Source organism: Paroedura picta, chromosome 3 (genome assembly GCF_049243985.1).
Source record: "Paroedura picta isolate Pp20150507F chromosome 3, Ppicta_v3.0, whole genome shotgun sequence".
In the NCBI taxonomy this organism is placed as follows: Eukaryota; Metazoa; Chordata; class Lepidosauria; order Squamata; family Gekkonidae; genus Paroedura; species Paroedura picta.
Window position 1 is genome coordinate 173,655,074 of NC_135371.1, and position 26,417 is coordinate 173,681,490.

A 26,417-nucleotide genomic window follows, 5' to 3' on the forward strand; every position below is an offset into this window, starting at 1 on the left:
TGAGTCTAGGAGGTCACGACAGGCCCTGGGCCACTTCTGTGTTTTGAGTCCCCTGGTACATCACGAAAGAGGAGGAAATTCCAATAATAGGGTGCATGTTGAGAGTTGTCCAAGGACCGTCTTCTTCTGTCCGTCTGTGATGGTCTGTGTAGCCTCATTTGGAGAGAAGAAGGAGAAGAAGAAGAAGAAGAAGAAGAAGAGGAGGAGGAGGAGGAGGAGGAGGAGGTGGGAGGAGGAGGAGGAGGTGGTGGAGGTGGAGGTGGAGGTGGAGGAGGAGAAGAAGAAGAGGAGGAGGAGGAGGAGGTGGAGGAGGAGGAGGAGGTGGAGGAGGAGGAGGAGGAGGAGGTGGTGGAGGTGGAGGAGGAGAAGAAGAAGAGGAGGAGGAGGAGGAGGAGGTGGAGGAGGAGGTGGAGGTGGAGGTGGAGGAGGAGAAGAAGAAGAGGAGGAGGAGGAGGAGGAGGAGGAGGTGGAGGAGGAGAAGAAGAAGAGGAGGAGGAGGAGGAGGAGGTGGAGGAGGTGGAGGAGGAGGAGGAGGAGGAGGTGGTGGAGGAGGAGGAGGAGGAGGTGGTGGAGGTGGAGGTGGAGGTGGAGGTGGTTCTTACAGTCGCCTTCCCATTCCTCTCCCCACACCAGACACCCTGCGAGGTGGGTGAGGCTGAGAGAGCCCTGATATCACTGCTCGGTCAGAACAATTTTATCAGGGCTGTGACTAGCCCAAGGTCACCCAGCTGGCTGCATGTGGGGGAGCGTGGAATCGAACCCGGCATGCCAGATTAAAAGTCCGCACGCCTAACCTTTCGTGTGTCACCGCAGACCAAGTGAATGTACCCCCTTTCTCCCCAGTGACAGAAAAAGAAAAACAGTAGGTTTTTAAACCTTACATGACTCTTCCACGAGAACATAATAAAAGCCATGTTGAACCAGTCCAGTGGCCCCTCCAGCCCAACACCCCGCCTCACACAGTGGCCAAAACCCAGGGGCCATCAAGAGGTCCACCAGCAGGGCCAGAAATCCAGAAACCCACCCACCATGCCCCCCCCCAAGCACCAAGAGTACAGAGTGTAGCCTAAGGCAGGGGTAGTCAACCTGTGGTCCTCCAGATGTCCATGGACTACAATTCCCATGAGCCCGTGCCAGCAATGCTGGCAGGGGCTCATGGGGATTGCAGTCCATGGACATCTGGAGGACCACAGGTTGACTACCCCTGCCCTGAGGAATCTCAAGCATCTTTGACTTCCCAATCACTATGTGAGGTCAGTGGGGCTGAGAGCATTCTAGGAGAACCATGACTGGCCCAAGCTCACCCAGCTGGCTTCACGTGGGGGAGTGGGACATCCAGCCTGGCTCTCCAGGTTAGATTCCACTGCTCCAAATCGCTAACCAGGCCATTGGGCCCGTCCTGAGGCCGCACGAAGTTGCATTCTACCTTAAATGACCACAGTGGTCTTGTTTAAAGGTCACCCTTGTGTAATGAGGCAGCATCACCTGATTTCCTGCCCTCTCCTCCCACAAGCCCCAGTCTGTTAGAAATTCTGGCAAACGTTTCCCCTGGCCTTTGAGCGTTGGTTTGCTGTCTCCGGCCTTCCCCTCCGGCATGTCAGACTTTTGCATTAACCCTTACGGGCTGGAAAGTTGCAAATAAAATCAACTACACTGAACTCCCGTCCGCAGAAATGTAGTCAGTAAAACTCAAGGGTCTTGCAGTGTGTAAGGGAGGGCGGGGGAGTGCCTTTCTGGTATTTAAAAAGCAAGCAGGTCTTGGGATCCCCCTGTTATGTGCATCAAGCTCCGTCTGCCCAAGGGCAAGAAACAAATCAACAATGGTGCTAGGGATCAGAATTGGTGCTCTCTGAGAGACAGGAGCACTGGTTGAAATAAACGGCAGCCTTTGGACTGTCCTAGCAGACAAGAATATTTCCCTTTTCCGCAGCTGGTATGATTCATACTGGACTGCAGCCTTTTTGTCTCCTGGAGTGGGGTGTCGTGGTTAAGCATGGCGGCCTCTAAGCCGGGCAGCCGGGTTTGATTCCCCACTCGTCCTCCGCCTGAAGCCTGCAGAGTGGCCTTGGGCCAGTGTTAGCTGGCAGGGGCTGATGGGAACTGTAGTCCATGGCCATCTGGAGGGCCGCAGTTTGACCACTCCTGGACCTGTACACATAGATCTTTTGGTAGTGTAGCGCCCTCTGCTGCCGGCTGCCATTAGCGTCCTCTCCCCTCCATTTCCTCTCTCTTTCCCCCTTCTCCAGGGACAAAGGGATGTGCTACATGGTGGGAAAGGACTGGCGGGACTTCTTTGACGTGGTCATCGTCCAGGCGGACAAGCCTCATTTCTTCAACGACTGTGTCAAGTGAGTATCCCTCCACCAGGCCGTCTCATTTCTGGGCTGATGGCCAGTCCTGGTTAATCCTTCAGTTGGAGACCACTAAGGATCGCTACGGAGGAGCAGGCCGTGGCAAACCAACTCCGAACATCTCTTGGTCCTGGATAGAAGAAGAGCTGGGTGGGTTTGTACCCCGCTTTTCGCTACCCAAAGCAGCTTACAAGTACCTTTCCTGTCCTGTCCCCACAACAGACACCTTGCGAGGTGGGTGGGGCTGAGAAAGCTCTGGGAGAACTGTGATTGGCCCAAGGTCGCCCAGCTGGCTGCATGTGGAGGAATGGGGTTTCTCCAGATTGGCTCGGCTGCGGGCGCCCAACCTGTCCCCTGAACTCCTGGCCTCAGTGATCCATGCGACGGTCACCTGCAGAATAGATTTCAGTGGCTCGCTCTGCACGGACCTACCCTTGTCCTTGATCCGGAGATTCCAGCTGGTGCAAAAGGCAGCTTCTAGCGTCCTCACTGGCACACCGTGGAGGGCCCATATCCAACCCATGCCGAGGCAGCTGCATTGGCTGCCAATTGCTGCCCGGATCCGGTTCAAAGTTTTGGTTTTAACCTTTAAGGCCTTACACAGGTTGGGACCCGCATACCTGAGGGACCGCCTATCGCCCTATGTCCCCCGCAGGGCTTTACACTCTGCGGGTGATAATCTATTGGTCGTTCCCGGCCCCAGGGAAGCACGCCTGGCCTCGACCAGGGCCAGGGCCCTTTCGGTCCTGGCCCCAGCCTGGTGGAATGAGCTGTGGGGGAGTGTCCTTTTAATGGGGGTTTGAATGGGTTTTTATCGGACGTTTGTAACCTGCGATGAGTCGGCTCTGGGAGTGGCAGGGAATAAATTTATTATAATAATTATGGAGGCCGATGGTCCTAACCACCTCACCAAGCTGGCCCTCCACGGTTGCCAAAAAGTTGATGGCGTTCTTTTTTAAAAGTGTATCCCGGTGGTTTCTCTTGGCCCTGAGGGGTGCTTCGTGCAGGAATAGGTAGAAATCATGCATTGAGGGGGGCACAGAAACCTTGGGAGTTCCTCCCCTTCACAAAACTCTCCGTCTTTCCTCAGACCTTTCCGGCGGCTGGACAACAACGGGGACCTTCAGTGGGATAAAATCAAGAAGTTGGAGAAGGGCCAGGTGTACAAGCAGGTGAGGAGGCGAACGGAGGAGGAATGTGGCATTCATGGTGACGGGGAAAGCCAGCATGGTGTAGTCGTTAGGAGTGCCAGTATCTAATCTGGCAAGCCGGGTTTGATTCCCTGCTCCTCCACAGGCAGCCAGCTGGGTGACCTTGGGCTCATCACAGCCCTGATAGTGCTCACAGAGCAGTCCTGTCAGAACTCTCCAGCCCCACCTCCCTCACAGGGTATCTGTTGTGGGGAGAGGAATGGGAAGGTGAATGGAAGCCGCTTTGAGACTCCTTCTGGTGGAGAAAAGTGGCATATAAGAATCAATGCTTCTTCTAGTGCAAGCTTTCTCAATCAGCATTTCATGAAACGCTTGATGGCCCTGGGTCCACAGCTCTGCTTCCCAGCCATATTCTGCACGATGGTGCCACTTCCGGGGTTTCTCAAAGGTTGAAGTGTTGAGAAAGGCTGGCCTAGCAACTGGCAAAGACTCCCCCCCCCCCCTCCATTGGGGCTTCCGCACCGGAATAAGGTGCAAAGCAGGGAATGAGACACAGCCAAGAAGCGGGAGGGGGGAGCACGACTCCTTCAGCAAAGAGGACGGGGCTTTCACCTCTGTCCGTCACCACCCCAGCTGGGGAATGAGTGTTTAATCTGCATCTTCTTTTCCCGTCCTCCTGGCCAACGTATGCCGTTCTTGCGCCCACAGAACCCTTTTAAAACGTAGATCCTCTTCCTTGCTTCCCCCCCCCCCCCCCACCAGGGCAACCTTTTTGACTTCCTCCGGCTGACGGGCTGGCGTGGATCCAAGGTCCTGTACTTCGGAGACCATCTCTACAGTGATCTGGCCGTAAGAATCCGGGGCCTCTTTCTCTGGGTCGTGCCTGAGCCTGTGGGCAGAGGGGTGGGACCAGAGATCTTGGGACTCTTCCAGCTCTCTCCAGAGAGGGTTGTTGTTGCTGTCCCTGGGTTGGGAAATCCCTGGGATGGGGGTGTGGAGCCATGAAGGACAGGGCTTCATTCATTCACTCATTCACTCACTCACTCACTCACTCACTCACTCACTCACTCAATGATTGATTGATTCATTCATTCATTCATTCATTCACTCACTAACTCACTCAATGATTGCCAGTTCGGTGTAGTGGTTAGGAGTGCGGACTTCTAATCTGGCATGCCGGGTTCGATTCTGCACTCCCCCACATGCAGCCAGCTGGGTGACCTTGGGCTCACCACGGCACTGATAAAACTGTTCTGACCGGGCAGTGATATCAGGGCTCTCTCAGCCTCCCCTCCCTCACAGGGTGTCTGTTGTGGGGAGAGGAAAGGGAAGGTGATTGTAAGCCGCTTTGAGCCTCCTTCGGGTAGGGAAAAGCGGCATATAAGAACCAACTCTTCTTCTTCTTCTTGATTGATTGATTGATTGATTGATTGATTGATTCATTCATTCATTCATTCATTCATTCATTCATTCGATTTTTAGCCCTCTGCAACCAGAACCGGCTCACGGCGGGTTACACAGAAATTCACAGAAAACTCAACATACAGTAAAACGGATAAGACCCATTAAACCCCCAGCAAAAGCCCTCAAAATCACAAAATCCAAAAGTTCAGATGGCGAAAGGGCATACCCTTTACATAGCTTCAGAGGCGACAGGGGGCCGGATGTTCGGAGCAGATGTAAATTGCTCCAACCGGGAGGGGACCCGTGACAGCGGAAGGGCTCCGTTTTGCAGGCCCTCTGGAAAGCAGAAAGCTTGGGAGGGATCTCATAGGGCAGGGGTAGTCAACCTGTGGTCCTCCAGATGTCCATGGACCACAATTTCCATGAGCCCCTGCCAGCAAATGCTGGCAGGGGCTCATGGGAATTGTAGTCCATGAACATCTGGAGGACCACAAGTTGACTACCCCTGTCATAGGGGACTTACCCTGCAGAGCCCACCCTATGAAGCATCCGTTTTCTCCAGGGGAACGGATTTCCGTCGTCCAGAGACGAGATGTGATCCTGTGAATCTTCCAACACTTTTACCTCCCTCCCTTCCTCCCCAGGACCTCATGCTGCGCCACGGCTGGCGGACCGGAGCCATCGTTCCTGAGCTGGAGGTGGAGACCAAAGTGGTGAACACGGAACAGTATTCCCAAGCCCTCACCTGGATGCAGGCCTTGACAGGGCTGCTGGAACGCATGCAGGTAGGGGAGATGGAGCAAGGCCATCTGGCCGTGAGCAGCAGGAGGAGGGGAGGGGGCTTATAAGGATTGTGGGGCAGGGGAGTTCCTGGAGCAGCGGTGCAAACAAACCCCCTAGAAGCCCTTTCAACTCGATTAAGGGATGCCAGCCTCCAGGTGGGGCCGGGGGATTCCTTATGTAGAAGTTGGGTTTAACTTCTCGGAGGGATCCATCTAACCAGCCACTTTTTTTCCTTTTGCAGATGTACCAGGACCCAGAATCCCAGCAGGTACTGCAGGACTGGATGAAGGAACGGCAGGAACTCAGGTAACGTCTCTTGGCTTCTCCCTTCTTCTTCTTCTCCCAAGTTTTGCTGACCTTAATCCAGTCTTGCAAAGAACCCCTTGCCTGGTCACACAGATTCATAGAATTCTAGAGTTAGAAGGGGCCATCTAGGCCCAACCCTCAGCTCAATGCAGGATCAGCCTAGAGCATCCAGGATAAGGATCTGCCTAGCCGCTGCTTAAAGACTGCCAGTGAGGGGGAGCTCCCCAACTTCCTTCCTTCCTTCCTTCCTTCCTTCCTTCCTTCCTTCCTTCCTTCCTTCCTTCCTTCCTTCCTTCCTTCCTTCCTTCCTTCTCATTCCGCTCCAATTTCCTTCCTTCCTTCCTTCCTTCCTTCCTTCCTTCCTTCCTTCCTTCCTTCCTTCCTTCTCATTCCGCTCCAATTTCCTTCCTTCCTTCCTTCCTTCCTTCCTTCCTTCCTTCCTTCCTTCCTTCCTTCCTTCCTTCCTTCCTCATTCCGCTCCAATTTCCTTCCTTCCTTCCTTCCTTCCTTCCTTCCTTCCTTCCTTCCTTCCTTCCTTCCTTCCTTCCTTCCTTCCTTCCTTCCTTCCTTCTCATTCCGCTCCAATTTCCTTCCTTCCTTCCTTCCTTCCTTCCTTCCTTCCTTCCTTCCTTCCTTCCTTCCTTCCTTCCTTCCTTCTCATTCCGCTCCAATTTCCTTCCTTCCTTCCTTCCTTCCTTCCTTCCTTCCTTCCTTCCTTCCTTCCTTCCTTCCTTCCTTCCTTCCTTCTCATTCCGCTCCAATTTCCTTCCTTCCTTCCTTCCTTCCTTCCTTCCTTCCTTCCTTCCTTCCTTCCTTCCTTCCTTCCTTCCTTCCTTCCTTCCTTCTCATTCCGCTCCAATTTCCTTCCTTCCTTCCTTCCTTCCTTCCTTCCTTCCTTCCTTCCTTCCTTCCTTCCTTCCTTCCTTCCTTCCTTCCTTCTCATTCCGCTCCAATTTCCTTCCTTCCTTCCTTCCTTCCTTCCTTCCTTCCTTCCTTCCTTCCTTCCTTCCTTCCTTCCTTCCTTCCTTCCTTCCTCCCTCCCTCCTTCCTTCCTTCCTTCCTCCCTCCCTCCCTCCCTCCCTTCCCTCCCTCCCTTCCCTCCCTCCCTCCTTCCTTCCTTCCTTCCTTCCTTCCCTGCCTCCCTCCCTCCCTCCTTCCTTCCTTCCTTCCTTCCTTCCTTCCCTCCCTCCCTCCCTCCCTCCCTCCTTCCTTCCTTCCTTCCTTCCTTCCTCCCTCCCTCCTTCCTTCCTTCCCTCCCTCCCTCCCTCCCTCCCTCCTTCCTTCCTTCCTTCCTTCCTTCCTTCCCCCTCTCTCTTTCCATCCATTCGTCCGTCCGTCCCCTGGTAACTTCTTTACCTGAGCCTCTAGCAATTTGGAAAGAATTCTTCTTAGCCTCACCGATTTTCATCTTCCTAAGTTTGTCCAAGAATGTGATGACTTTCTGTTCCCGGTTTTACTCTGCAGGAAACTCACTGAGTGTTGACTAAGAACCCAGAGGTTCCATCTCTTGGGGGCTCCAGGGTTTTGGGCTCAGGCGGCTACGACAGCTCTGCCTGCGTGTAAAAAGTTTTGGTTTGTTTTCAGGGTTTTGTTTGTGCCGGAGGTTTGGTTGCTGCAGCCGCCGTCTCCCGATGGCCGTGCTTGCATTGCTTATCTACGCTCCAAGGAGCCCTTGCAGAGCTGCCAACATGACCCGGTCAAGGGTGTGCATTCTAACTATGTTCCAAGGCAGGGGTAGTCAACCTGTGGTCCTCCAGATGTCCATGGACTACAATTCCCATGAGCCCCCTGCCAGCGTTTGCTGGCAGGGGCTCATGGGAATTGTAGTCCATGGACATCTGGAGGACCACAGGTTGACTACCCCTGTCCTAAGGCTTGTGCGAGTAGAAGCAGAGAAAGGCTGGTCTAGTCACACAGGTGTTCCCCTGATCCTGCCTCTGGAATTCAGTGGATTAGTGCCACTGACTATGGAGGTTCCTCTCAGCCGCCATGGCAGGTAGCCAATCCCCTTTGAAAGCTTCTTATTCCCTTGGGCTGCAAACTCCACATTTGAGCCGTTTTCTGCGTTGAGCAACCTTTCCTTCTTTCCGTCCTCGTCCTCGGTACAGGTAGCTAATCTTCTGCAGGTGAATAGCCCGGGAAACAGTCTCCTCTTTCTGCCTGGACGCCCAGGAAATGCCGCGAGAGAGCTGCAGCGGAGGCTCTGCCCTCATGCGCTGCAGCTCAGTTGGCGGCATTGGGTTTCTGCGGGCCGGCCTTTGCAACTGGATCGTCCTCAAAGCGCTCCCCCCCCACCCCAGGATCTCTGCCCTTCCTCACACGATCCACTGTAATTGCCCTTGCTGCTAGTCGGCGCTGAGCCATCCTTGGCGCACTTGTCCTTCCACAGTTGTGCATACCCCATGGGTTGAATAACAAAATAAAATACTGCATGGTGAGAACCAAATTCCGCACTAAGCAAAGATCGTTTCTGCATTGTGCTTAAATGATGTGAATTACGGAAAGTGTCTGGGACTGATCTTGCATACTGGGTGCACGATCTTCGTATTCTCCTTGATTTGCATAACGGGCGCAGAGTCTCGGCATTCTGTTATTTGAAACTCTTTTGGCGGCTATAGCAGGAGCAACTACCCCCATCTCCCACTGGTTTGCCAGCTTCATCCTTTCCTGGATAGGGATAACTTGGCCATGGTGATCCATGTTCTAGTAAACCCCAGGTTGGACTACTGTAATGCATTGTACATGGGGCAACCCTTGAAGACGGTCCGGAAGCTGGAATAGGTGCAGAATGAAGCAGCTCGACTGCTGACGGGAGTCTCTGGCTGGATACGCACTGTGCCGGTCTTGAAGAATTTGCACTAGCTTCCAATTGGCTACCAAGGTGTTGCTGTTAATCTATAAAGCCCTAAATGGTTTGGGCCCTGATTATATGAGAGTGCCTTCTCCAATACAGGCCTTCTTGCAATTCTGCCTCTCTTAGAGGCACATGGGTCAGTGACATACGAGAGGGCCTTCTCTGTGGTGGCTCCCAGACCTTGAAACAGCCTTCTCTGTGGAACAGGATTCTTCGGGAGGTGGTGGGTTCTCCATCTTTGGAGATTTTTAAGCAGAGGCTGGAGAGCCATCTGACAGAGAGGCTGATTCTGTTAAGGCTCAAGGGGGTGGCAGGTGACAGTGGATGAGCGAGAGGTTTGTGGTTGTCCTGCATAGTGTAGTGGGTTGGACTAGATGACCCAGGAGGTCCCTTCCCACTCTGATTCTGTGATTCCTCTGGTAATTCACCAGGCGTCTATATTATATGGTTTTCAGTGCCTGGTGAAAACACACCTCTTCACCCAGTCCTTTGATATAGAGTTTCCTCTGGGTGCTGTCCTGCCAAGGTGGGTGGGTGGGAAAGTATGTTTGTGGAGGGGGGGGGGAGTTAGGTTTTAAATGTTTTTAATGTCTTTTAGATTATTTTATCCTGTATTGTTGTGACCCACCCTGGGACCATTGGGGGAAGGCGCGGGGTACAAATAACTAAATGTCTTGTGCTCGGTCTGGTTATGGGGAGGGGCAAAAGGACGCACAATGCCCACCCTTCTCCTCTTTTGGAACGTCATCTCGTAACTGCTGTGGATTCAGAGCACTTCCCACACTACAGCTTTGAGGACTAGAAACTTTAAAAAGGCCACATCATTAAACGAAAGCAGAAGTTCTTAGGGTGTCCTGCCTTCTTCTGCCCGATTGCAGCCGTCTGAGCATCACTCAAGAAGGGCACATTCCGAACCCCGAGTTTTTAATCCTAGAACTGCTGCCTGACCTCCCTTTCCCCCTGCCCCCCTTGCCTTCCCCCCCCCCGCAGGGCGCTCACCAAGAACCTGTTCAACCCCCAGTTCGGGAGCATCTTCCGCACTTGCCACAACCCCACGTACTTCTCCCGCCGCCTGTGCCGCTTCTCGGACGCCTACATGGCCTCGCTCAGCTGCCTGCTGAACTACGACCTCAACTACACCTTCTACCCGAGGCGCACCCCGCTGCAGCACGAGGCGCCCCTCTGGATGGACCAGCTCTGCACCGGCTGCATGAAGACGCCTTTCCTCGAAGAAATGGCGCACATCCGCTAGGGGCGAAAGGGAGGCGACGGAGGGCCGTGCCCCATGAGTGGAGTGGAGTCTGGCTAACTATCGTTACAATCCCGATGGTCCACCAACATGTTTTCCGTTTGCAAAAAAAAAGGAATTGTCAAGACATGACAGGCCCGTGTTAAATTAGGCTGAGCATGTGTTTCAGAAGCGCCCGTCTGGATCAGATTTAAGTCCTTATTTTAGGGGTCACCCGGCCATTTTGAGACCGTGGACATCTTTAGGATCCTGACGTAAGGTGGCAGGCACAATCATGCCATGTCAGGGAGCAAGGTCATGCATGCCTAACTCTAATAACGCCTCTGCATCTTTACAGGCAGGGCCTTTGCTGAACAGGATGCCTTGTGAAATCAACACGTTATTTTAAAAAATAATTTTCTGGACATACACCTCCAGATGTACGAGGAAGTTTCTTGTGTGGTGGGAGCTGCTTGTACCGGGTGAGGTTCCCAGGGGCCAATCAGAAATCCTGTCCTTCTGGCCGTGCCCACTTTCTAAAAAACACTTAGCAGTCGCCAGGGAAGGTGTGGGCTGGTGCCTTGGTGCCCGTGGGCACCCTGTTGGGGACCCCCTGATCTAGCCTAGCGTTCCTAATGGGAATCTCAGCAACTGGCAGGGACTGTGTTTTTCAGCTAGCGGGTTGCAGTCCGCTGTGCCTTGCCCCACCAAGTTGGGAATTCTGTTTACTTAAATTGATAAACGCACAGTGAGGGAGGATCCCGGCCTTCAGTTTGCCGTTCTGAGATGCTCCTTCCGCACAATCACATTTAGCATCTGCCAAGGGAGGGGCGGCTGTAGGGTTTTCCCTTCACTTCCCCTTACAAGTTTCTCGGCTCCTTCCTTCGAGAACTCTGCAGGGGCCGGAAGTCGCTATAGAGAATGTCGTTTACATGCGTCGTCCCCCCATCCCGGTGGGTGGGCTCTGTTTGCAACAGCAAGGGGGCACAGGGTACTGTTTTGGGGAGGGGCAGTGTGGGTGGGAACGATCCTGCTTCCTAGTGATGGGATGGGAGCAGAAGGTGCTGAGGGAGGGAGGGAGGGAATGTTGTTAGCTGATAACTGGAATGTTGTTACTTTAATAAAGATGATCGTGAAAGCAACTCTCAATGTGTGTATCAGAAAATTGGTAAACGGTGAGGTTTGGTGACCAAAGGAAAAGAAAATCTGGGGGGAGGGGGTTGTACCCAAGGAGTCTCCGAGAGGCTTCCAATTGCCTTCCCAGACACCCTGTGAGGGAGGGGAGGCTGAGAGAGCCCTGATATTACTGAAGAAGAAGAAGGGTTGGTTCTTATATGCCGCTTTTCTCTCCCCGAAGGAGTCTCAAAGGGGCTTACAGTCGCCTTCCCTTTCCTCTCCCCACAACAGACACCCTGTGAGGGAGGGGAGGCTGAAAGAGCCCTGAGATTACTGAAGAAGAAGAGTTGGTTCTTATATGCCGCTTTTCTCTACCCGAAGAAGTCTCAAAGGGGCTTCCAATCGCCTTCCCTTTCCTCTCCCCACAACAGACACCCTGTGAGGGAGGGGAGGCTGAAAGAGCCCTGAGATTACTGAAGAAGAAGAAGAGTTGGTTCTTATATGCCGCTTTTCTCTCCCCGAAGGAGTCTCAAAGGGGCTTCCAATCGCCTTCCCTTTCCTCTCCCCACAACAGACACCCTGTGAGGGAGGGGAGGCTGAAAGAGCCCTGAGATTACTGAAGAAGAAGAAGAGTTGGTTCTTATATGCCGCTTTTCTCTACCCGAAGAAGTCTCCAAGCGGCTTACAGTCACCTTCCCTTTCCTCTCCCCACAACAGACACCCTGTGAGGGAGGGGAGGCTGAAAGAGCCCTGAGATTACTGAAGAAGAAGAAGAGTTGGTTCTTATATGCCGCTTTTCTCTCCCCGGAGTCTCAAAGGGGCTTCCAATCGCCTTCCCTTTCCTCTCCCCACAACAGACACCCTGTGAGGGAGGGGAGGCTGAAAGAGCCCTGAGATTACTGAAGAAGAAGAAGAGTTGGTTCTTATATGCCGCTTTTCTCTACCCGAAGAAGTCTCCAAGTGGCTTACAGTCGCCTTCCCTTTCCTCTCCCCACAACAGACACCCTGTGAGGGAGGGGAGGCTGAAAGAGCCCTGAGATTACTGAAGAAGAAGAAGAGTTGGTTCTTATATGCCGCTTTTCTCTACCCGAAGAAGTCTCCAAGCGGCTTACAGTCACCTTCCCTTTCCTCTCCCCACAACAGACACCCTGTGAGGGAGGGGAGGCTGAAAGAGCCCTGAGATTACTGAAGAAGAAGAAGAGTTGGTTCTTATATGCCGCTTTTCTCTCCCCGGAGTCTCAAAGGGGCTTCCAATCGCCTTCCCTTTCCTCTCCCCACAACAGACACCCTGTGAGGGAGGGGAGGCTGAAAGAGCCCTGAGATTACTGAAGAAGAAGAAGAGTTGGTTCTTATATGCCGCTTTTCTCTACCCGAAGAAGTCTCCAAGTGGCTTACAGTCGCCTTCCCTTTCCTCTCCCCACAACAGACACCCTGTGAGGGAGGGGAGGCTGAAAGAGCCCTGAGATTACTGAAGAAGAAGAGTTGGTTCTTATATGCCGCTTTTCTCTACCCGAAGAAGTCTCAAAGGGGCTTCCAATCGCCTTCCCTTTCCTCTCCCCACAACAGACACCCTGTGAGGGAGGGGAGGCTGAAAGAGCCCTGAGATTACTGAAGAAGAAGAAGAGTTGGTTCTTATATGCCGCTTTTCTCTCCCCGAAGGAGTCTCAAAGGGGCTTCCAATCGCCTTCCCTTTCCTCTCCCCACAACAGATACCCTGTGAGGGAGGGGAGGCTGAAAGAGCCCTGAGATTACTGAAGAAGAAGAAGAGTTGGTTCTTATATGCCGCTTTTCTCTACCCGAAGAAGTCTCCAAGCGGCTTACAGTCGCCTTCCCTTTCCTCTCCCCACAACAGACACCCTGTGAGGGAGGGGAGGCTGAAAGAGCCCTGAGATTACTGAAGAAGAAGAAGGGTTGGTTCTTATATGCCGCTTTTCTCTCCCCGGAGTCTCAAAGGGGCTTCCAATCGCCTTCCCTTTCCTCTCCCCACAACAGACACCCTGTGAGGGAGGGGAGGCTGAAAGAGCCCTGAGATTACTGAAGAAGAAGAAGAGTTGGTTCTTATATGCCACTTTTCTCTACCCGAAGAAGTCTCCAAGTGGCTTACAGTCGCCTTCCCTTTCCTCTCCCCACAACAGACACCCTGTGAGGGAGGGGAGGCTGAGAGAGCCCTGATATTACTGAAGGAGAAGAAGAGTTGGTTCTTATATGCCGCTTTTCTCTCCCCGGAGTCTCAAAGGGGCTTCCAATCGCCTTCCCTTTCCTCTCCCCACAACAGACACCCTGTGAGGGAGGGGAGGCTGAAAGAGCCCTGAGATTACTGAAGAAGAAGAAGAGTTGGTTCTTATATGCCGCTTTTCTCTACCCGAAGAAGTCTCCAAGTGGCTTACAGTCGCCTTCCCTTTCCTCTCCCCACAACAGACACCCTGTGAGGGAGGGGAGGCTGAAAGAGCCCTGAGATTACTGAAGAAGAAGAGTTGGTTCTTATATGCCGCTTTTCTCTCCCCGAAGGAGTCTCAAAGGGGCTTCCAATCGCCTTCCCTTTCCTCTCCCCACAACAGACACCCTGTGAGGGAGGGGAGGCTGAAAGAGCCCTGAGATTACTGAAGAAGAAGAAGAGTTGGTTCTTATATGCCACTTTTCTCTACCCGAAGAAGTCTCCAAGCGGCTTACAGTCGCCTTCCCTTTCCTCTCCCCACAACAGACACCCTGTGAGGGAGGGGAGGCTGAGAGAGCCCTGATATTACTGAAGGAGAAGAAGAGTTGGTTCTTATATGCCGCTTTTCTCTCCCCGAAGGAGTCTCAAAGGGGCTTACAGTCGCCTTCCCTTTCCTCTCCCCACAACAGACACCCTGTGAGGGAGGGGAGGCTGAAAGAGCCCTGAGATTACTGAAGAAGAAGAAGGGTTGGTTCTTATATGCCGCTTTTCTCTCCCCGAAGGAGTCTCAAAGGGGCTTACAGTCGCCTTCCCTTTCCTCTCCCCACCACAGACACCCTGTGAGGGAGGGGAGGCTGAGAGAGCCCTGATATTACTGAAGAAGAAGAAGAGTTGGTTCTTATATGCCGCTTTTCTCTCCCCGAAGGAGTCTCAAAGGGGCTTACAGTCGTCTTCCCTTTCCTCTCTCCACAACAAACACCCTGTGAGGGAGGGGAAGCTGAGAGAGCCCTGAGATTACTGAAGAAGAAGAAGAGCTGGTTCTTAGATGCCGCTTTCCTCTACCCAGAGGAGTCTCAAAGGGGCTTCCATTCGCCTTCCCTTTTCTCTCCCCACAACAGACACCCTGTGAGGGAGGGGAAGCTGAAAGAGCCCTGAGATTACTGAAGAAGAAGAAGAGTTGGTTCTTATATACCGCTTTTCTCTACCCGGAGGAGTCTCAAAGGGGCTTACAATCGCCTTCCCTTTCCTCTCCCCACAACAGACACCCTGTGAGGGAGGGGAGGCTGAGAGAGCCCTGAGATTACTGAAGAAGAAGAAGTGCTGGTTCTTAGATGCCGCTTTTCTCTACCCGAAGGAGTTTCAAAGCGGCTTCCATTCGCCTTCCCTTTCCTCTCCCCACAACAGATGCCCTGTGAGGTTGGTGAGACTGAGCGAGCTCTGAGAGAACTGAGACAACCAAGGTCACCCAGCTGGCTGCATGTGGAGGAAGAAGCATTTGGCCTCAAAACTTAATTTTCAACATAAAATTCCAAACACAAAGTGTTCACAAGAATTCCAGTTAGAAGCTGGAACAGCATCTGGTATAAGCTGTTTCCAATATAATTCTTCATCCGAATCAATCACTATATCAGCTTGTTGAGAAGCAGAGTTCCTCCAAATGCAGCAGTTTTATTCTGTCTCACCTGGAGGCTGGCCGCTCTCGTTCAGGAACTCCTTCCTCTTGAGAGTTTGGCAGGAAATGCTCCCCTCTTTGGGGAAAAAGACCCAGCTGCATTGTTATGCAGGAAAGTGGGTGTTGTGGCCATACAGTGGTTAGCTGCTGTGTTGCCGTCCAAGTGGGCGTCTCCACATTTTGGAAGTCATTTGCACGCCAAAGGCAATGCAGGCTGCTGGTCCTTGTACTGCAAAGTTTGCACTGCCCTCAAAAACAGTCCACGTTCATCAATATTAAATAATATTCGACAGAGAGAGAAGATGGCACGGCATAGTGGGGTTGCATTAGATTTTAGAAGTTAAACAGGGTTGGTATTTGGATTGAGGGGCCACCAAGGAAGGTTGTGCAGAGGAATCATAGAATAACAGAGTTGGAAGGGACCTCCTGGGTCATCTAGTCCAACCCCCTGCACTATGCAGGACACTCACATCCCAATCGCTCATCTACTGTCATCTGCCACCCCCTTGAGCCTCTACAACAGAATCAGCCTCAGGAGAGCACCAGGAAACTTCCCCTATTTCTCGCTTGCCTTGAAAGCCCCTAGTTGGGTCGGCCAGTCGTTGGGAGCTAAGCAGGGTCAGTACTTGGATGGGAGACCACCAAGAAAGGCTCTGCAGAAGAAGGTAAAGATAAACCACCTCTGTTTCTCACTTGCCTTTTAAGCCCCTTGCTGGGGAGGCCATAACTTAGAAGTTAAAAATGCAAAACGGGGTACGCCGTATATTGCCGCTGGCGCAAAGGAAGGAAATCCGCTGCGTGAAGACCACACAATTAAAATTTAAAAAGAACGTCTGAACCGGCCATGCTGACTTTGACGGGCCAATGGCCTGCCACAATTCCCATCGAAATCCTGTCAGAAAGACGTCCCTTGTTTCAAAGTGACGGCTCAGGAAAAGCGTGATGCTTCTGGAATGTTCTATCAGGGGTGGTCCCACTGTGGCTCGCCAGATGTCCGTGGACTACAATTCCCATGAGCCCCTGCTGGCAGGGGCTCATGGGAATTGTGGTCCATGGGCATCTGGCGAGCCACAGTGGGACCACCCCTGATTCTATGTGAAGGAACTGCCTGGTGGCATCGATGCCAGAGTTAGAAGCTGCCGTGTTGGAGCTGCCAGGGCATGGAGCCGAAATTGGGAAAGCTTTGAGTACCACAGTGGCAAAAACCGCCAAAGTCCCCTCTCCGCCTCAAAATTGGGCTAATAATACTGGCCCAGTTTGCCAGGCTCATGGTTATTACCGAGTGGATGGGACTTCCAGTGTTTTGAACTCTCGAGCTGCCAAAATTTATAGATCGGTAACATCAGAGAATTGCAGTCGTATCCCCTGAAGAGTTATTTCTCCACAAAGAGCCAGAAACAGGCTTTCTGTGGCTGAGGGGAAGGGGCAGCTCTCTCTTCCATCTCATTTCTCTGATGGACATCCCCTGCCCCGTTTGCCTTTAGTCTTGACAGGGGAAAAAGGCAGGGTGACCCCAGTGGGGTAGAAGGCCGTAGAGTTCGTCTTCCAAAGCGTCCGTTGTCTTTGGGTTCAGTGACCTCTGTCGTCTGAAGAGGTGCTATAATTCCAGGGGATCCCCAGGCCCCACCTGGAGGTTGGCACCCCTGTCCAGCAGGGCTCTTCTGATGTTCTTATCAGGGGAAGGCCACAGTCTCTCTGCCCTGTTGTTGGCCCTTCAGAGGAACTGGTTGGCCCCTGGGTGAGACGGGAGGCTGGACAGGAGGGACCCCTGGTCTGATTGAGTAGGGCTGATGTTCTTATTGTCGATTCTGGAAATATCCCTGTTGGTCTTTTAAGGCAGGGATAGTCAACCTGTGGTCCTCCAGATGTTCATGGACTCCAATCCCCATGAGCTCCTGGGAATTGTAGTCCATGGACATCTGGAGGACCACAGGTTGACTACCCCTCTTTTCAGGTGCAAATCTCTCTCTTCTCCAGCAGACCAACTTGGCTTCCCTCTGAAGCGACCCAAAACAAAGTCCCTTCCCTCTGGCACCGGTGCGCTTTGTCTGATCTCCGTCGGCTTGCCAGTGTGTGGGCACCAAAATTTCAAGAGGCCACCTTGGACCCCCGAGCTGCTTTCTGGTCTGTGGAATCGACCTCTCTGCAGGAGTCTTGGCTCTGCACACTCTGCCACTTCAGGAGCGGGATCCGGTTTCCCTCCCGAGGTCTTTTCACTGCCTCTGGTGCCCGCTGCGGCTGACAGGCCAGGCCAGGCGGGAGAGGCGGCGGCATCACGAGACAATGATCCGCCCGTAATTGTTCCCTTGGGATCGGGATGGCGGCGTCGAGGCCACACGATCTCCTTGCGGGCGAGACGGGGGCAGGCGGTCCTCCAGGCCTCCTGGCCGCTGGACCCCGGGTGGGACGGAGAGGTGGCACGACATGGCAGCAGGACACGGCGGGCAACTGGATCCGGCTGCTCGGAGCGGCAGGTGAGAGGGACGGGACGGGGTTAGCCATTCTCAGCAGGGACCGGACTCAGCCACGGGACGGAGAGATAGAAAGTGGTAGAAAGCACGTCGGTCCCCGTGGATCGGTCGACAGAATCCGGAGAGATGGGTCATGGTTTTGAATTGGGGGGAGAGAAATGGTAGGCGTTTGCCTCCAGCAGTGTTGGTTCGATGCCTTTATTTCGGTCCTTGGTCATCTCTGAGAGGCAGCACGGCATAGTGGCTAAGAGCGGCAGCCTCTGATCTGGGGAACTGGTTTGGAACAGGCTTCCTCGGGAGGTGGTGGGTTCTCCATCTTTGGAGATTTGTAAGCAGAATCTGGAGAGCCATCTGACGGAGAGGCTGATTCTGTGAAGGCTCAAGGGGGTGGCAGGTGACAGTGGATGAGCGAGAGGGATGTGAGTGTCCTGCATAGTGCAGGGGGTTGGACTAGATGACCCAGGAGGTCCCTTCCAACTCTATGATTCTATGATTCCCCCCCTCCTCCACATGCAGTCAGCTGGGTAACCTTGGGTGAGTTCCAGTTCTTTCAGGGCTCTCTCAGCCTCACCTGCCTCCCAGGGTGTCTGTGGTGGGAAGAGGAAGGGAAGGCGATTGAAATCCACTGAGACTCCTTTGGGTAGAGAAAAGCGGGGAACAAAAACCAGCTCTTCTTTTCCGGGGGGGAAAAGGCCTTAGAAGTTTTAGTAAAAGGATATTTGTTTAGCAGGCAGTGGAATGATCTGAGGACAGGCCAGGAGCAACCGTCCCTCTTTTGAAATACTTCCAGGGACCTAAAACTCACATACAGATCCAAGGGTCTGGATTGCTGCCTTGGTGGGTAAACCAGCAGGAGTCAGTTTGATAGGCAAGGTCAAACTCTGATCCCACCCCTTCCTTAAGACTTTCGGCGCTGGGAACAGTGCAAAATAAAATTCATAGTTCAAACTTTTCTTCCGACAAGGCACGGTACACATTTTAAGAGCAGCTCTGATCAAGGCGAAAGTTATAGTCACAGCTCCAAAAAGGAATCGATAATGGGGGGGTGCCAACTTTGGAAAAGTTCCTGGAGTGAGGGGGGGGGGAGCCTGGGAAGGGAAATTTGGCAAGGGGACAGACCCAGAGGGGTACAATACCATAGTGCTCCCCCTCCAAAGTGGGGGAAAGGGGTCTCCGTAGATCAGCTGGAATTCCGGGGAATCTTCCAGGGCACAACAGGAGGTTGGCAAGGCGATGGCGACCTGCAGTTTATTTCACAATCCTGACCAATTCATCCGTTAAAAGGCGGGTGATTAACAGACTATAAAAAAACATCTTTAATTTATTAACCGAATTGAAAACATGTGTGGCTCTAGGGGAGGGGGGGGACAGGAAGTTGCCCTGATGCACCCCCCCCCCGTTCTAATTTCCTGCCCACGAGGATTGATCCCCATTTCCTCTCCCTTCATTAGGATTTCACATGAGCTGTGGCTCTGGGCCAAAGCTCAGATCTTGGCTCTGCAGCCCCCACCCCACAGCATGGGACCCCGGCCCCACGGTGAGTGCTCGCTTGCGGGAGGGGCTGGGGAGAAAGAGAAGGCTTTGGGGGAAAGAGCCCTAGTCTGTGCCTCCTGTTCCCATAGCCCTGGCATGCTCAGCCTCTCTCCCTATATTTGATTTCCAGCCGCTGCCCGCTCGGAGGCTACCTCGAGGGGTCGTCGCGAGGTTCGGCCTGCCAACTCCCCACCGGTGACGAACATCATCCGAGTTTCCCGGAACCACCAGCAGCTGCACAGGGAGCTGCTGTTCACCCATCGCAAGTATGGCGAGAGGGTTGTGGGTGTGTCCTGCCTAGTGCAGGGGGTTGGACTAGATGACCCAGGAGGGCCCTTCCAACTCTAGGATTCTAGAATTCTGTGTCAAGAAATTCCCCTCTGCTGCTATAACACAGAGGTCCCCAACAGGGTGCCCATCAAGTATTTATTTTTTTTAATTGGGGCAGGGCCAGACGGGACTTTTGCCGAGCAAGGCTTCTGATTGGCCGTTGGAGATTTGATTGGCTGTTCAGATTTTTAGAAAGACATTGCTCTGGCAGCAGCCACTCTTCTCTAGGTGAGCTTGGGCCAGTCACAGTTCTCTTAGAGCTGTTCTCACAGAGCAGTTCTCTCAGGGCTCTCTCAGCCCCACCGACCTCACAGGGTGTCTGTTGTGGAAAGAGGAAGGGAAAGGGGTTTGTAAGCCACTTTGGAAAGGGAAAAGTGGGGTATAAATAACTGGTTCTTTTTCTCCTTCTTCTAAAAATGGGGAACACCCTTTCTCTTCCTGTTAGCAATATGAGACGGAGAAGTCTAACCTTGCACTGAATAAACTCCAGATAGAATCACAATCTCCTGGATGTCCAACCCCCAAAAGCATAATACCCCACTGAAGTCCTCCTTCCCCCCCAAAAAAAATCTGCAGGAATTTCCTAACTCAGGGCTGGGAACCCTATGAATAAAATAGCCCATGGTTTCAGTTGCCCTCAAATCTCCTTTTACGACATTATTTATTTCCTGTACTCTTTTGATTTCACGTTGAGTATTACAGCGGACATTCACGGAACTAACGTGTCCGTCAGACCCCAGTTTTCTATTCGTTCCGTGCATAAAATTTGGCCTTTTCCCTTCTGCTAAGTTGCGTTACGCTTCTACATGATGTTTGTTCTTTATTGTGCAGTTATTTGGCAGGGAGAGATTCAGCGGAAAGACTGCAGCCTTGGTTAACTCTGTGCATTTGGGCATGTGCCAGGGTGGGGGAGAGAGAGGGGGGGCAGAGCATTATGTAAGCGAGAGAATGAAAGGGGAAGGGCCGGACAGGCCGGCACATCTGTGCGCATAAAAGCATCGATGCAAATCCACAGACTAGTTGAGAGACACAGTTCCCCTTTTCTTCCAGCCAGGCGCCCTTAGCAGATGCCCACGGCATTCTGGTTTGAATATGCCCTCCCCGAAGAGTCCGTGCCGATTCTGGATCTCTGTTTAACAGATATTCTCTGCTCTCTCTTGCACCAGAGGTGCAGGCAGAGGCTTTCTTAATTTGTTAAGGTGCAGAGGTGCAGGCAGAGGCTTTCTTAATTTGTTAAAGGGCTCTTGCACCAGAGGTGCAAGAGCCCTTTAACAAATTAAGAAAGCCTCTGCCTGATGTGGAATGCTGGCCAAGGGATGCCAGTGGTAAACTGGGCATTCCTGGAGACTGCGGGATGGAATTTGTTGGCAGAGTTTAAAAATGCAAAAAAGCGGAACACTGGCTGCTTAAAAAATAAATTGCTTTATTGAGCACTGAAACAGTCCTAGCTCAGCTATTCTCAAGGGGGCCATGGGGCTCCATAGCACATTTGAAAGGACCCACAGACTGGAAAAAAACTATTTTATTTATTCAATTTATATTTGAATTTGTATGGCTGCCCTTTCCCAGAGAAGCTGGTTTGGGGGGGTTGACGTTGTGGAATACATAAACATAAACAACCTCCTACAATCCAGAAACCATTACCCAATAAAAAAGTGAAATAGCTAAAACGGTTAAAAAGCATTTCGATCCTATTGTGATATGTGCAGCTATGAGCCGTCCCTTTAGTGCTTCTCCCAAAGGGTTTGTGAAATGCCCTTTTGGTCATGTATAGCTAGAAAGCTGAGTCAGATATTCCAGAAATCATAGAATCATAGAATCACAGAATCATAGAGTTGGAAGGGGCCATAGAGGCCATCTAGTCCAACCCCCTGCTCAACGTGGGATCAGCCCTAAGCATCCTAAAGCACCCAAGAAAAGTGTGTCTCCAACCTTTCCTTGAAGTCGGCCAGTGAGGGGGAGCTGCCTCACGTGCATACTTATATATTACACGGAGTGTGGTTCGTTCACTCTTAGCTTAGGCCTCTTGTAGCCTCACTCACTGCTCAAGCGGAGGCCCGGAAACCGGAGAAGAACTCCGAAAAGGACCAAGAGCCCCCCAAAAAGTGTAGAATGGCTGGTCTGACTGACTAACTCTTCTTCTTCACCTGAAGGCAAACAGGGAGGGAGTGCATCAAAGGAGCAGGATGTCCCCAACTGGGCTTGCCAGCTCTGGGTGGGCAAATAGCTGGAGACTTTGGGGATAGAGCTGGGAGTGGGTGATTTTTGGGGGGCGGGACGGGACCTCAGTGGAGTATAATGCTGTGGAGTGAGCCCTCCCAAGCAGCAGGGATATGATGCCAGGGACTCCCCCCTCAAGAGCAGCCCTTTTCTCCTGGGATCTGCTCTGTAGAGATCAGTTGTGATTGGCGGGGGCGGGGGCAGGGCTTTGGGTCCCACCTGGAGGCTGGCAACCCTGCTTGCTGCCCTGGTAGATGGCCAGGAACAAACTGATCACCCCCCCACACGCGCACACACTGAAACCTGTGGCATTAATAACAACACTGGTAAGGTTGCCAACTCAAGGTTGGGGAATTCCTGGAGATCTGGGGAGTGTGAGATTTGGGGAGGGTGGCACAGAGCTCAGCAGGGTATGATGTCATAGAGACAGGATATGATGTCGTAGAGACCGTCCTCCAAAGTGGCCGTGTTCAACAAGGCTACCGATCTCAGTCACCTGGAGATGAATTGTAATTATAGGTACTCTCCAGGCCCCGCCTGGAGGTTGACAAATATGACAAAAAGCTATCTCCAGCTGGCCTTGCCAACCTCCAGGTGGGGGCTGGAGATCCTTCCCAGAATTACAGCTGCTCTCCATACCACTGTGATCCGTTCTCCCTGAGAAAATGTCTTCTGTGGTTCGTGGACTCTGTGGCCTTGTGCCCCGTTGAGACGCCATCCCCAAACCTCCAGCAGTCTCCCAACCCCTTTGCCGCTTTCGTATCCGACTCAGCCTCTGCCCTTCGTGGTGTCCCAGGCTTGGTTTCCGGATCGCTGGAGTGAATGCTTTGAATCCTCTCCGCCCTTCTGCTCACGGCTGACTTGGAAACCTGATTCGCTTCCACAAGCCTGGCTCAGTGTCACCTTTCTTTCCTCCGCTGGCCTGGAGCCAGGCCGGGCGTGATGGGGCAGCTGGTTTTTCAGGACTTGCGGTCTTTGGCCTAGTTCTCCTCGCTGAGCAAGTAACACAGCTCAGGACTGCGGCTCACGCCAGGAGACATTCCTGCGGGCAAACTGGAAACTCTCCAGGGGACACGGGGATGCCAGCCTCCAGGTGGGGCCTGGAGATCCCCCGGAATTCCAGCTCCTCTCCAGACTGCAGAGATCAGTTCCCCTGGAGGAAAGGGCTGCTTGGGAGGGGGGACTCTGTGGCCTTGGACCCCACTGAGGATCAGGGATGCCAGCCTCCAGGTGGGGCCTGGGGTTCCCCCGGAATTCCAGCTCCTCTCCAGACTGCAGAGATCGGTTCCCCTGGAGAATATGGCTGCTTGGGAGAGGGGACTTTGGGGCCTTGGACCCCACTGAGGGTCAGGGATGCCAGCCTCCAGGTGGGGCCTGGGGATCCCCTGGAATTCCAGCTCCTCTCCAGACTGCAGAGATCAGTTCCCCTGGAGAAAAGGGCTGCTTGGGAGGGGGGACTCTGTGGCCTTGGACCCCACTGAGGGTCAGGGATGCCAGCCTCCAGGTGGGGCCTGGAGATCCCCCGGAATTCCAGCTCCTCTCCAGACTGCAGAGATCAGTTCCCCTGGAGAAAAGGGCTGCTTGGGAGGGGGGACTCTGTGGCCTTGGACCCCACTGAGGGTCAGGGATGCCAGCCTCCAGGTGGGGCCTGGAGATCCCCCGGAATTCCAGCTCCTCTCCAGACTGCAGAGATCAGTTCCCCTGGAGAAAAGGGCTGCTTGGGAGGGGGGACTCTGTGGCCTTGGACCCCACTGAGGGTCAGGGATGCCAGCCTCCAGGTGGGGCCTGGGGTTCCCCCGGAATTCCAGCTCCTCTCCAGACTGCAGAGATCGGTTCCCCTGGAGAATATGGCTGCTTGGGAGAGGGGACTTTGGGGCCTTGGACCCCACTGAGGGTCAGGGATGCCAGCCTCCAGGTGGGGCCTGGGGATCCCCTGGAATTCCAGCTCCTCTCCAGACTGCAGAGATCAGTTCCCCTGGAGAAAAGGGCTGCTTGGGAGGGGGGACTCTGTGGCCTTGGACCCAACGGAGGGTCAGGGATGCCAGCCTCCAGGTGGGGCCTGGGGATCCCCTGGAATTCCAGCTCCTCTCCAGACTGCAGAGATCCCTTCCCCTGGAGATAAGGGCTGCTTGGGAGGGGGACTCTGTGGCCTTGGGCCCCACTGAGGGTCAGGGATGCCAGCCTCCAGGTGGGGCCTGGGGATCCCCCGGAATTCCAGCTCCTCTCCAGACTGCAGAGCTCAGTTCCCCTGGAGGAAAGGGCTGCTTGGGAGGGGGGATTCTGTGGCCCTGGACCCCACTGAGGGTCAGGGATGCCAACCTCCAGGTGGGGCCTGGGGATCCCCTGGAATTCCAGCTCCTCTCCAGACTGCAGAGATCAGTTCCCCTGGAGGAAAGGGCTGCTTGGGAGGGGGGACTCTGTGGCCTTGGACCCCACTGAGGGTCAGGGATGCCAGCCTCCAGGTGGGGCCTGGCGATCCCCTGGAATTCCAGCTCCTCTCCAGACTGCAGAGATCAGTTCCCCTGGAGGAAAGCCACTGCTTTTATTGCTTTTGTGAGTCCAGGGTTTGCAACTCTGAGCATGGGAAATCCAGTCTATTGGGGAAGGGGCGATTTGGGGGAGGGGTAAGGAGGTCTGCAGTGATTTGACACTCCAAGACGTGGAGTTTTCATCTCTGTAGTTGGGAGGTTAGTCTGTAATCCTTTCTGATTCAGTGGCTCTTCTCTCATGAAAGAGTCACTTCAGTTGGAGAAAGTGTCCCGATATCAGAGGAAGACCTTGAGCCAAAGGAGCAAGCATGCTTTAACAAATAAATATTTACTCAGCAGAACAGTAAGATTGGGGGAGGATCGACCCTCATGAATGCAGATCCAGACTTGTGATCTCATCGAATGGAACCGTGGGGGTCACAGCTGATTTACGCCGACCCTGCAGGGTTTTCTGTCAGGTCACAGTTGATTTACGCCGACCCTGCAGGGTTTTCAAGGACGGAGGTTGGTTGGCCACTGCCTGCCTCTATGTACTGACCCTAGACTTCCTTGATGGTCTCCTAGGCCCAATCCTGCGTAGCATCGAAGTTCTTCCAAGCGTGGGCCCTCCAGTTCTCTCAGAGCTCACTCGGCCCCACCTACCTCACAGGGTGTCTGCGGTGGGGAGAGGAAGGAAAGGCGAATGTAAGCTGCTTTGAGACTCCTTCGAGTAGAGAAAAGCATATAAGAACCAACTCTTCTTCTAGTAATCTCAGGGCTCTCTCAGCCTCTCCTCCCTTACAGGGTGTCTGTGGTGGGGAGAGGAAGGGAAGGCGACTGTAAGCTGCAGCTGCTTTGAGACTCCGCGAGCCAAAACTTCCCTCAGGTTCCTTGAAGGTTTAGCAGTAATCTATTTACTTCTTTAAACATTTATATCTCACCTTTCCTCGTGGTTCAAGGTGGCTTACAAGTCTGCAGCGCAGACCTCGTATCTCTGCATAGTGAAGCGGAGGCAGGGGGCGTTTCTCACGGCCGTCCGCTAAGCAGGGCATGTCGGGTGCGGAATCAGGGCTTACTCCCATCCGGTCTTTGTCTCTCTTCTTCAGAGGCCTCAGTCTTCGATCCAAGCCTGAGCTCTTGCAAGTCCTCGAACACAGGAACCGCCGTCGGGAGGGGATGGAGAACAGCGTGGAATTGTCACCGCTGGAGCGGGAACTGCAGCGTTGGCAGCAGAGGCGAGAACAGGTAAGCCTCCGGCACCGGGAGTGGCTGAAGGTAAGCCTCCGGTACAGGTGATGGCTCTCGTTGAGGCCGGCCATCCACACTTTGCCTGAAGACCTGTGCCAGGAGGCGGTGGGAGGGGTGGTCTCCGAAACTCAACCTCCGGAGAGATCTGAAATCCGGTCCCCTCTTCGTCCACAGAATCAACTGCAAGAAGACCCGGGCGATGCTCTCGACGACCAGCCGGAGTTCATCCGTGTCCGGGAGAAACTACGCAGGATGCAGTGCTCGGTGGACGTCTCGCCCCAGCGTTCAAACGCCTCCTCGACCCCTGGGTCTCTTCTGCGACCTCGCCTAACCAATGCTGAGCTCTCCAGTCTCCGAGCGTCTCCTTCCCCGGAGGTCCCGGACGCGGACGGTCTGCCTCTTCGGGGATCCACGGAAGCTTCCAGCGTTTCCTCTGCCCCCTCCCAATGCTCCCTTGCCAACTCATGACACCCCCTTTCCTGGCTCAGCCGGGAAATTCCCATTTCAGATCCGGGAAGAGGAAGTGGGAGTCTGAGCGTCCCACATCCCTGGTTCTAACCTCCTGGGCCTCTGCAGGAGAGAACTACTTCCGGGTCAGCGGAGGTACGAGGCTGGCCTGATCTGTAACACTGCTCCCCACCCCCCACTGGTTTGTCAGAAAATAAAAGTCCTGCTGAACAACCTGGTTTGCTCCCCGCTTCTTGGTTCCTATTCGGACAGCTCGGGAAAGATGTTCTGGCCCTACACATGTGTGTGGAATCCTAGAGCTGGAAGGGAACTCCTGGGTCATCTAGTCCAACCCCGTGCACTATGCAGGACACTCACCACCCTATCGCTCATCCACTGTCACCTGCCACCCGCTTGAGCCTTCACAGAATCAGCCATCAGATGGCTACCCAGCCTCTGCTTAAAAATCTCCAAAGGTGGAGAACCCACCACCTCCCGAGGAAGCCTGTTCCACTGAGGAACCACTCTAACTGACAGGAACTTCTTCCGGAGGTTTAGATGGAATTTCTTTTGAATTAATTTCATCCCATTGGTTCTGGTCCGTCCCTCCGGGGCAAGAGAGAACAACTCTGCTCCATCCTCCACATGGCACCCTTTTAAATACTTGAAGTGTAATGTGC

General features: G+C 53.5%; 2 protein-coding genes across 3 annotated transcripts in view; both read left to right on the forward strand.

Annotated features, from left to right (window-relative positions):
• The window catches only part of LOC143831251 (5'-nucleotidase domain-containing protein 2-like), a 26,515-nt gene extending 15,388 nt beyond the window's left edge, over positions 1–11,127 (forward strand). Inside the window, exons 7-12 of the mRNA XM_077324311.1 lie at positions 2,173–2,348; positions 3,442–3,523; positions 4,265–4,351; positions 5,551–5,691; positions 5,931–5,995; positions 9,840–11,127. Of these exons, the coding sequence (XP_077180426.1) occupies positions 2,173–2,348; positions 3,442–3,523; positions 4,265–4,351; positions 5,551–5,691; positions 5,931–5,995; positions 9,840–10,101 (813 nt within the window). The 3' untranslated portion in view covers positions 10,102–11,127. The remainder of the gene's footprint in view (positions 1–2,172; positions 2,349–3,441; positions 3,524–4,264; positions 4,352–5,550; positions 5,692–5,930; positions 5,996–9,839) is intronic.
• A 4,982-nt stretch (positions 11,128–16,109) lies between these two features.
• On the forward strand, positions 16,110–25,981 carry LOC143833643 (uncharacterized). Of its 2 annotated transcripts, XM_077329717.1 has the most exons (5): positions 16,110–17,494; positions 18,943–19,028; positions 19,155–19,290; positions 25,149–25,287; positions 25,465–25,981. In XM_077329717.1, exons 1-5 carry the CDS (start codon positions 17,445–17,447, stop codon positions 25,756–25,758), a joined length of 705 nt encoding a protein of 234 aa, XP_077185832.1. In that variant the 5' UTR covers positions 16,110–17,444; the 3' UTR covers positions 25,759–25,981. The 2 variants fall into 2 exon arrangements, with proteins under 2 accessions (XP_077185832.1, XP_077185831.1); XM_077329716.1 differs by having other exon boundaries at positions 16,110–19,028.
• The last annotated feature ends 436 nt before the right edge of the window (positions 25,982–26,417 follow it).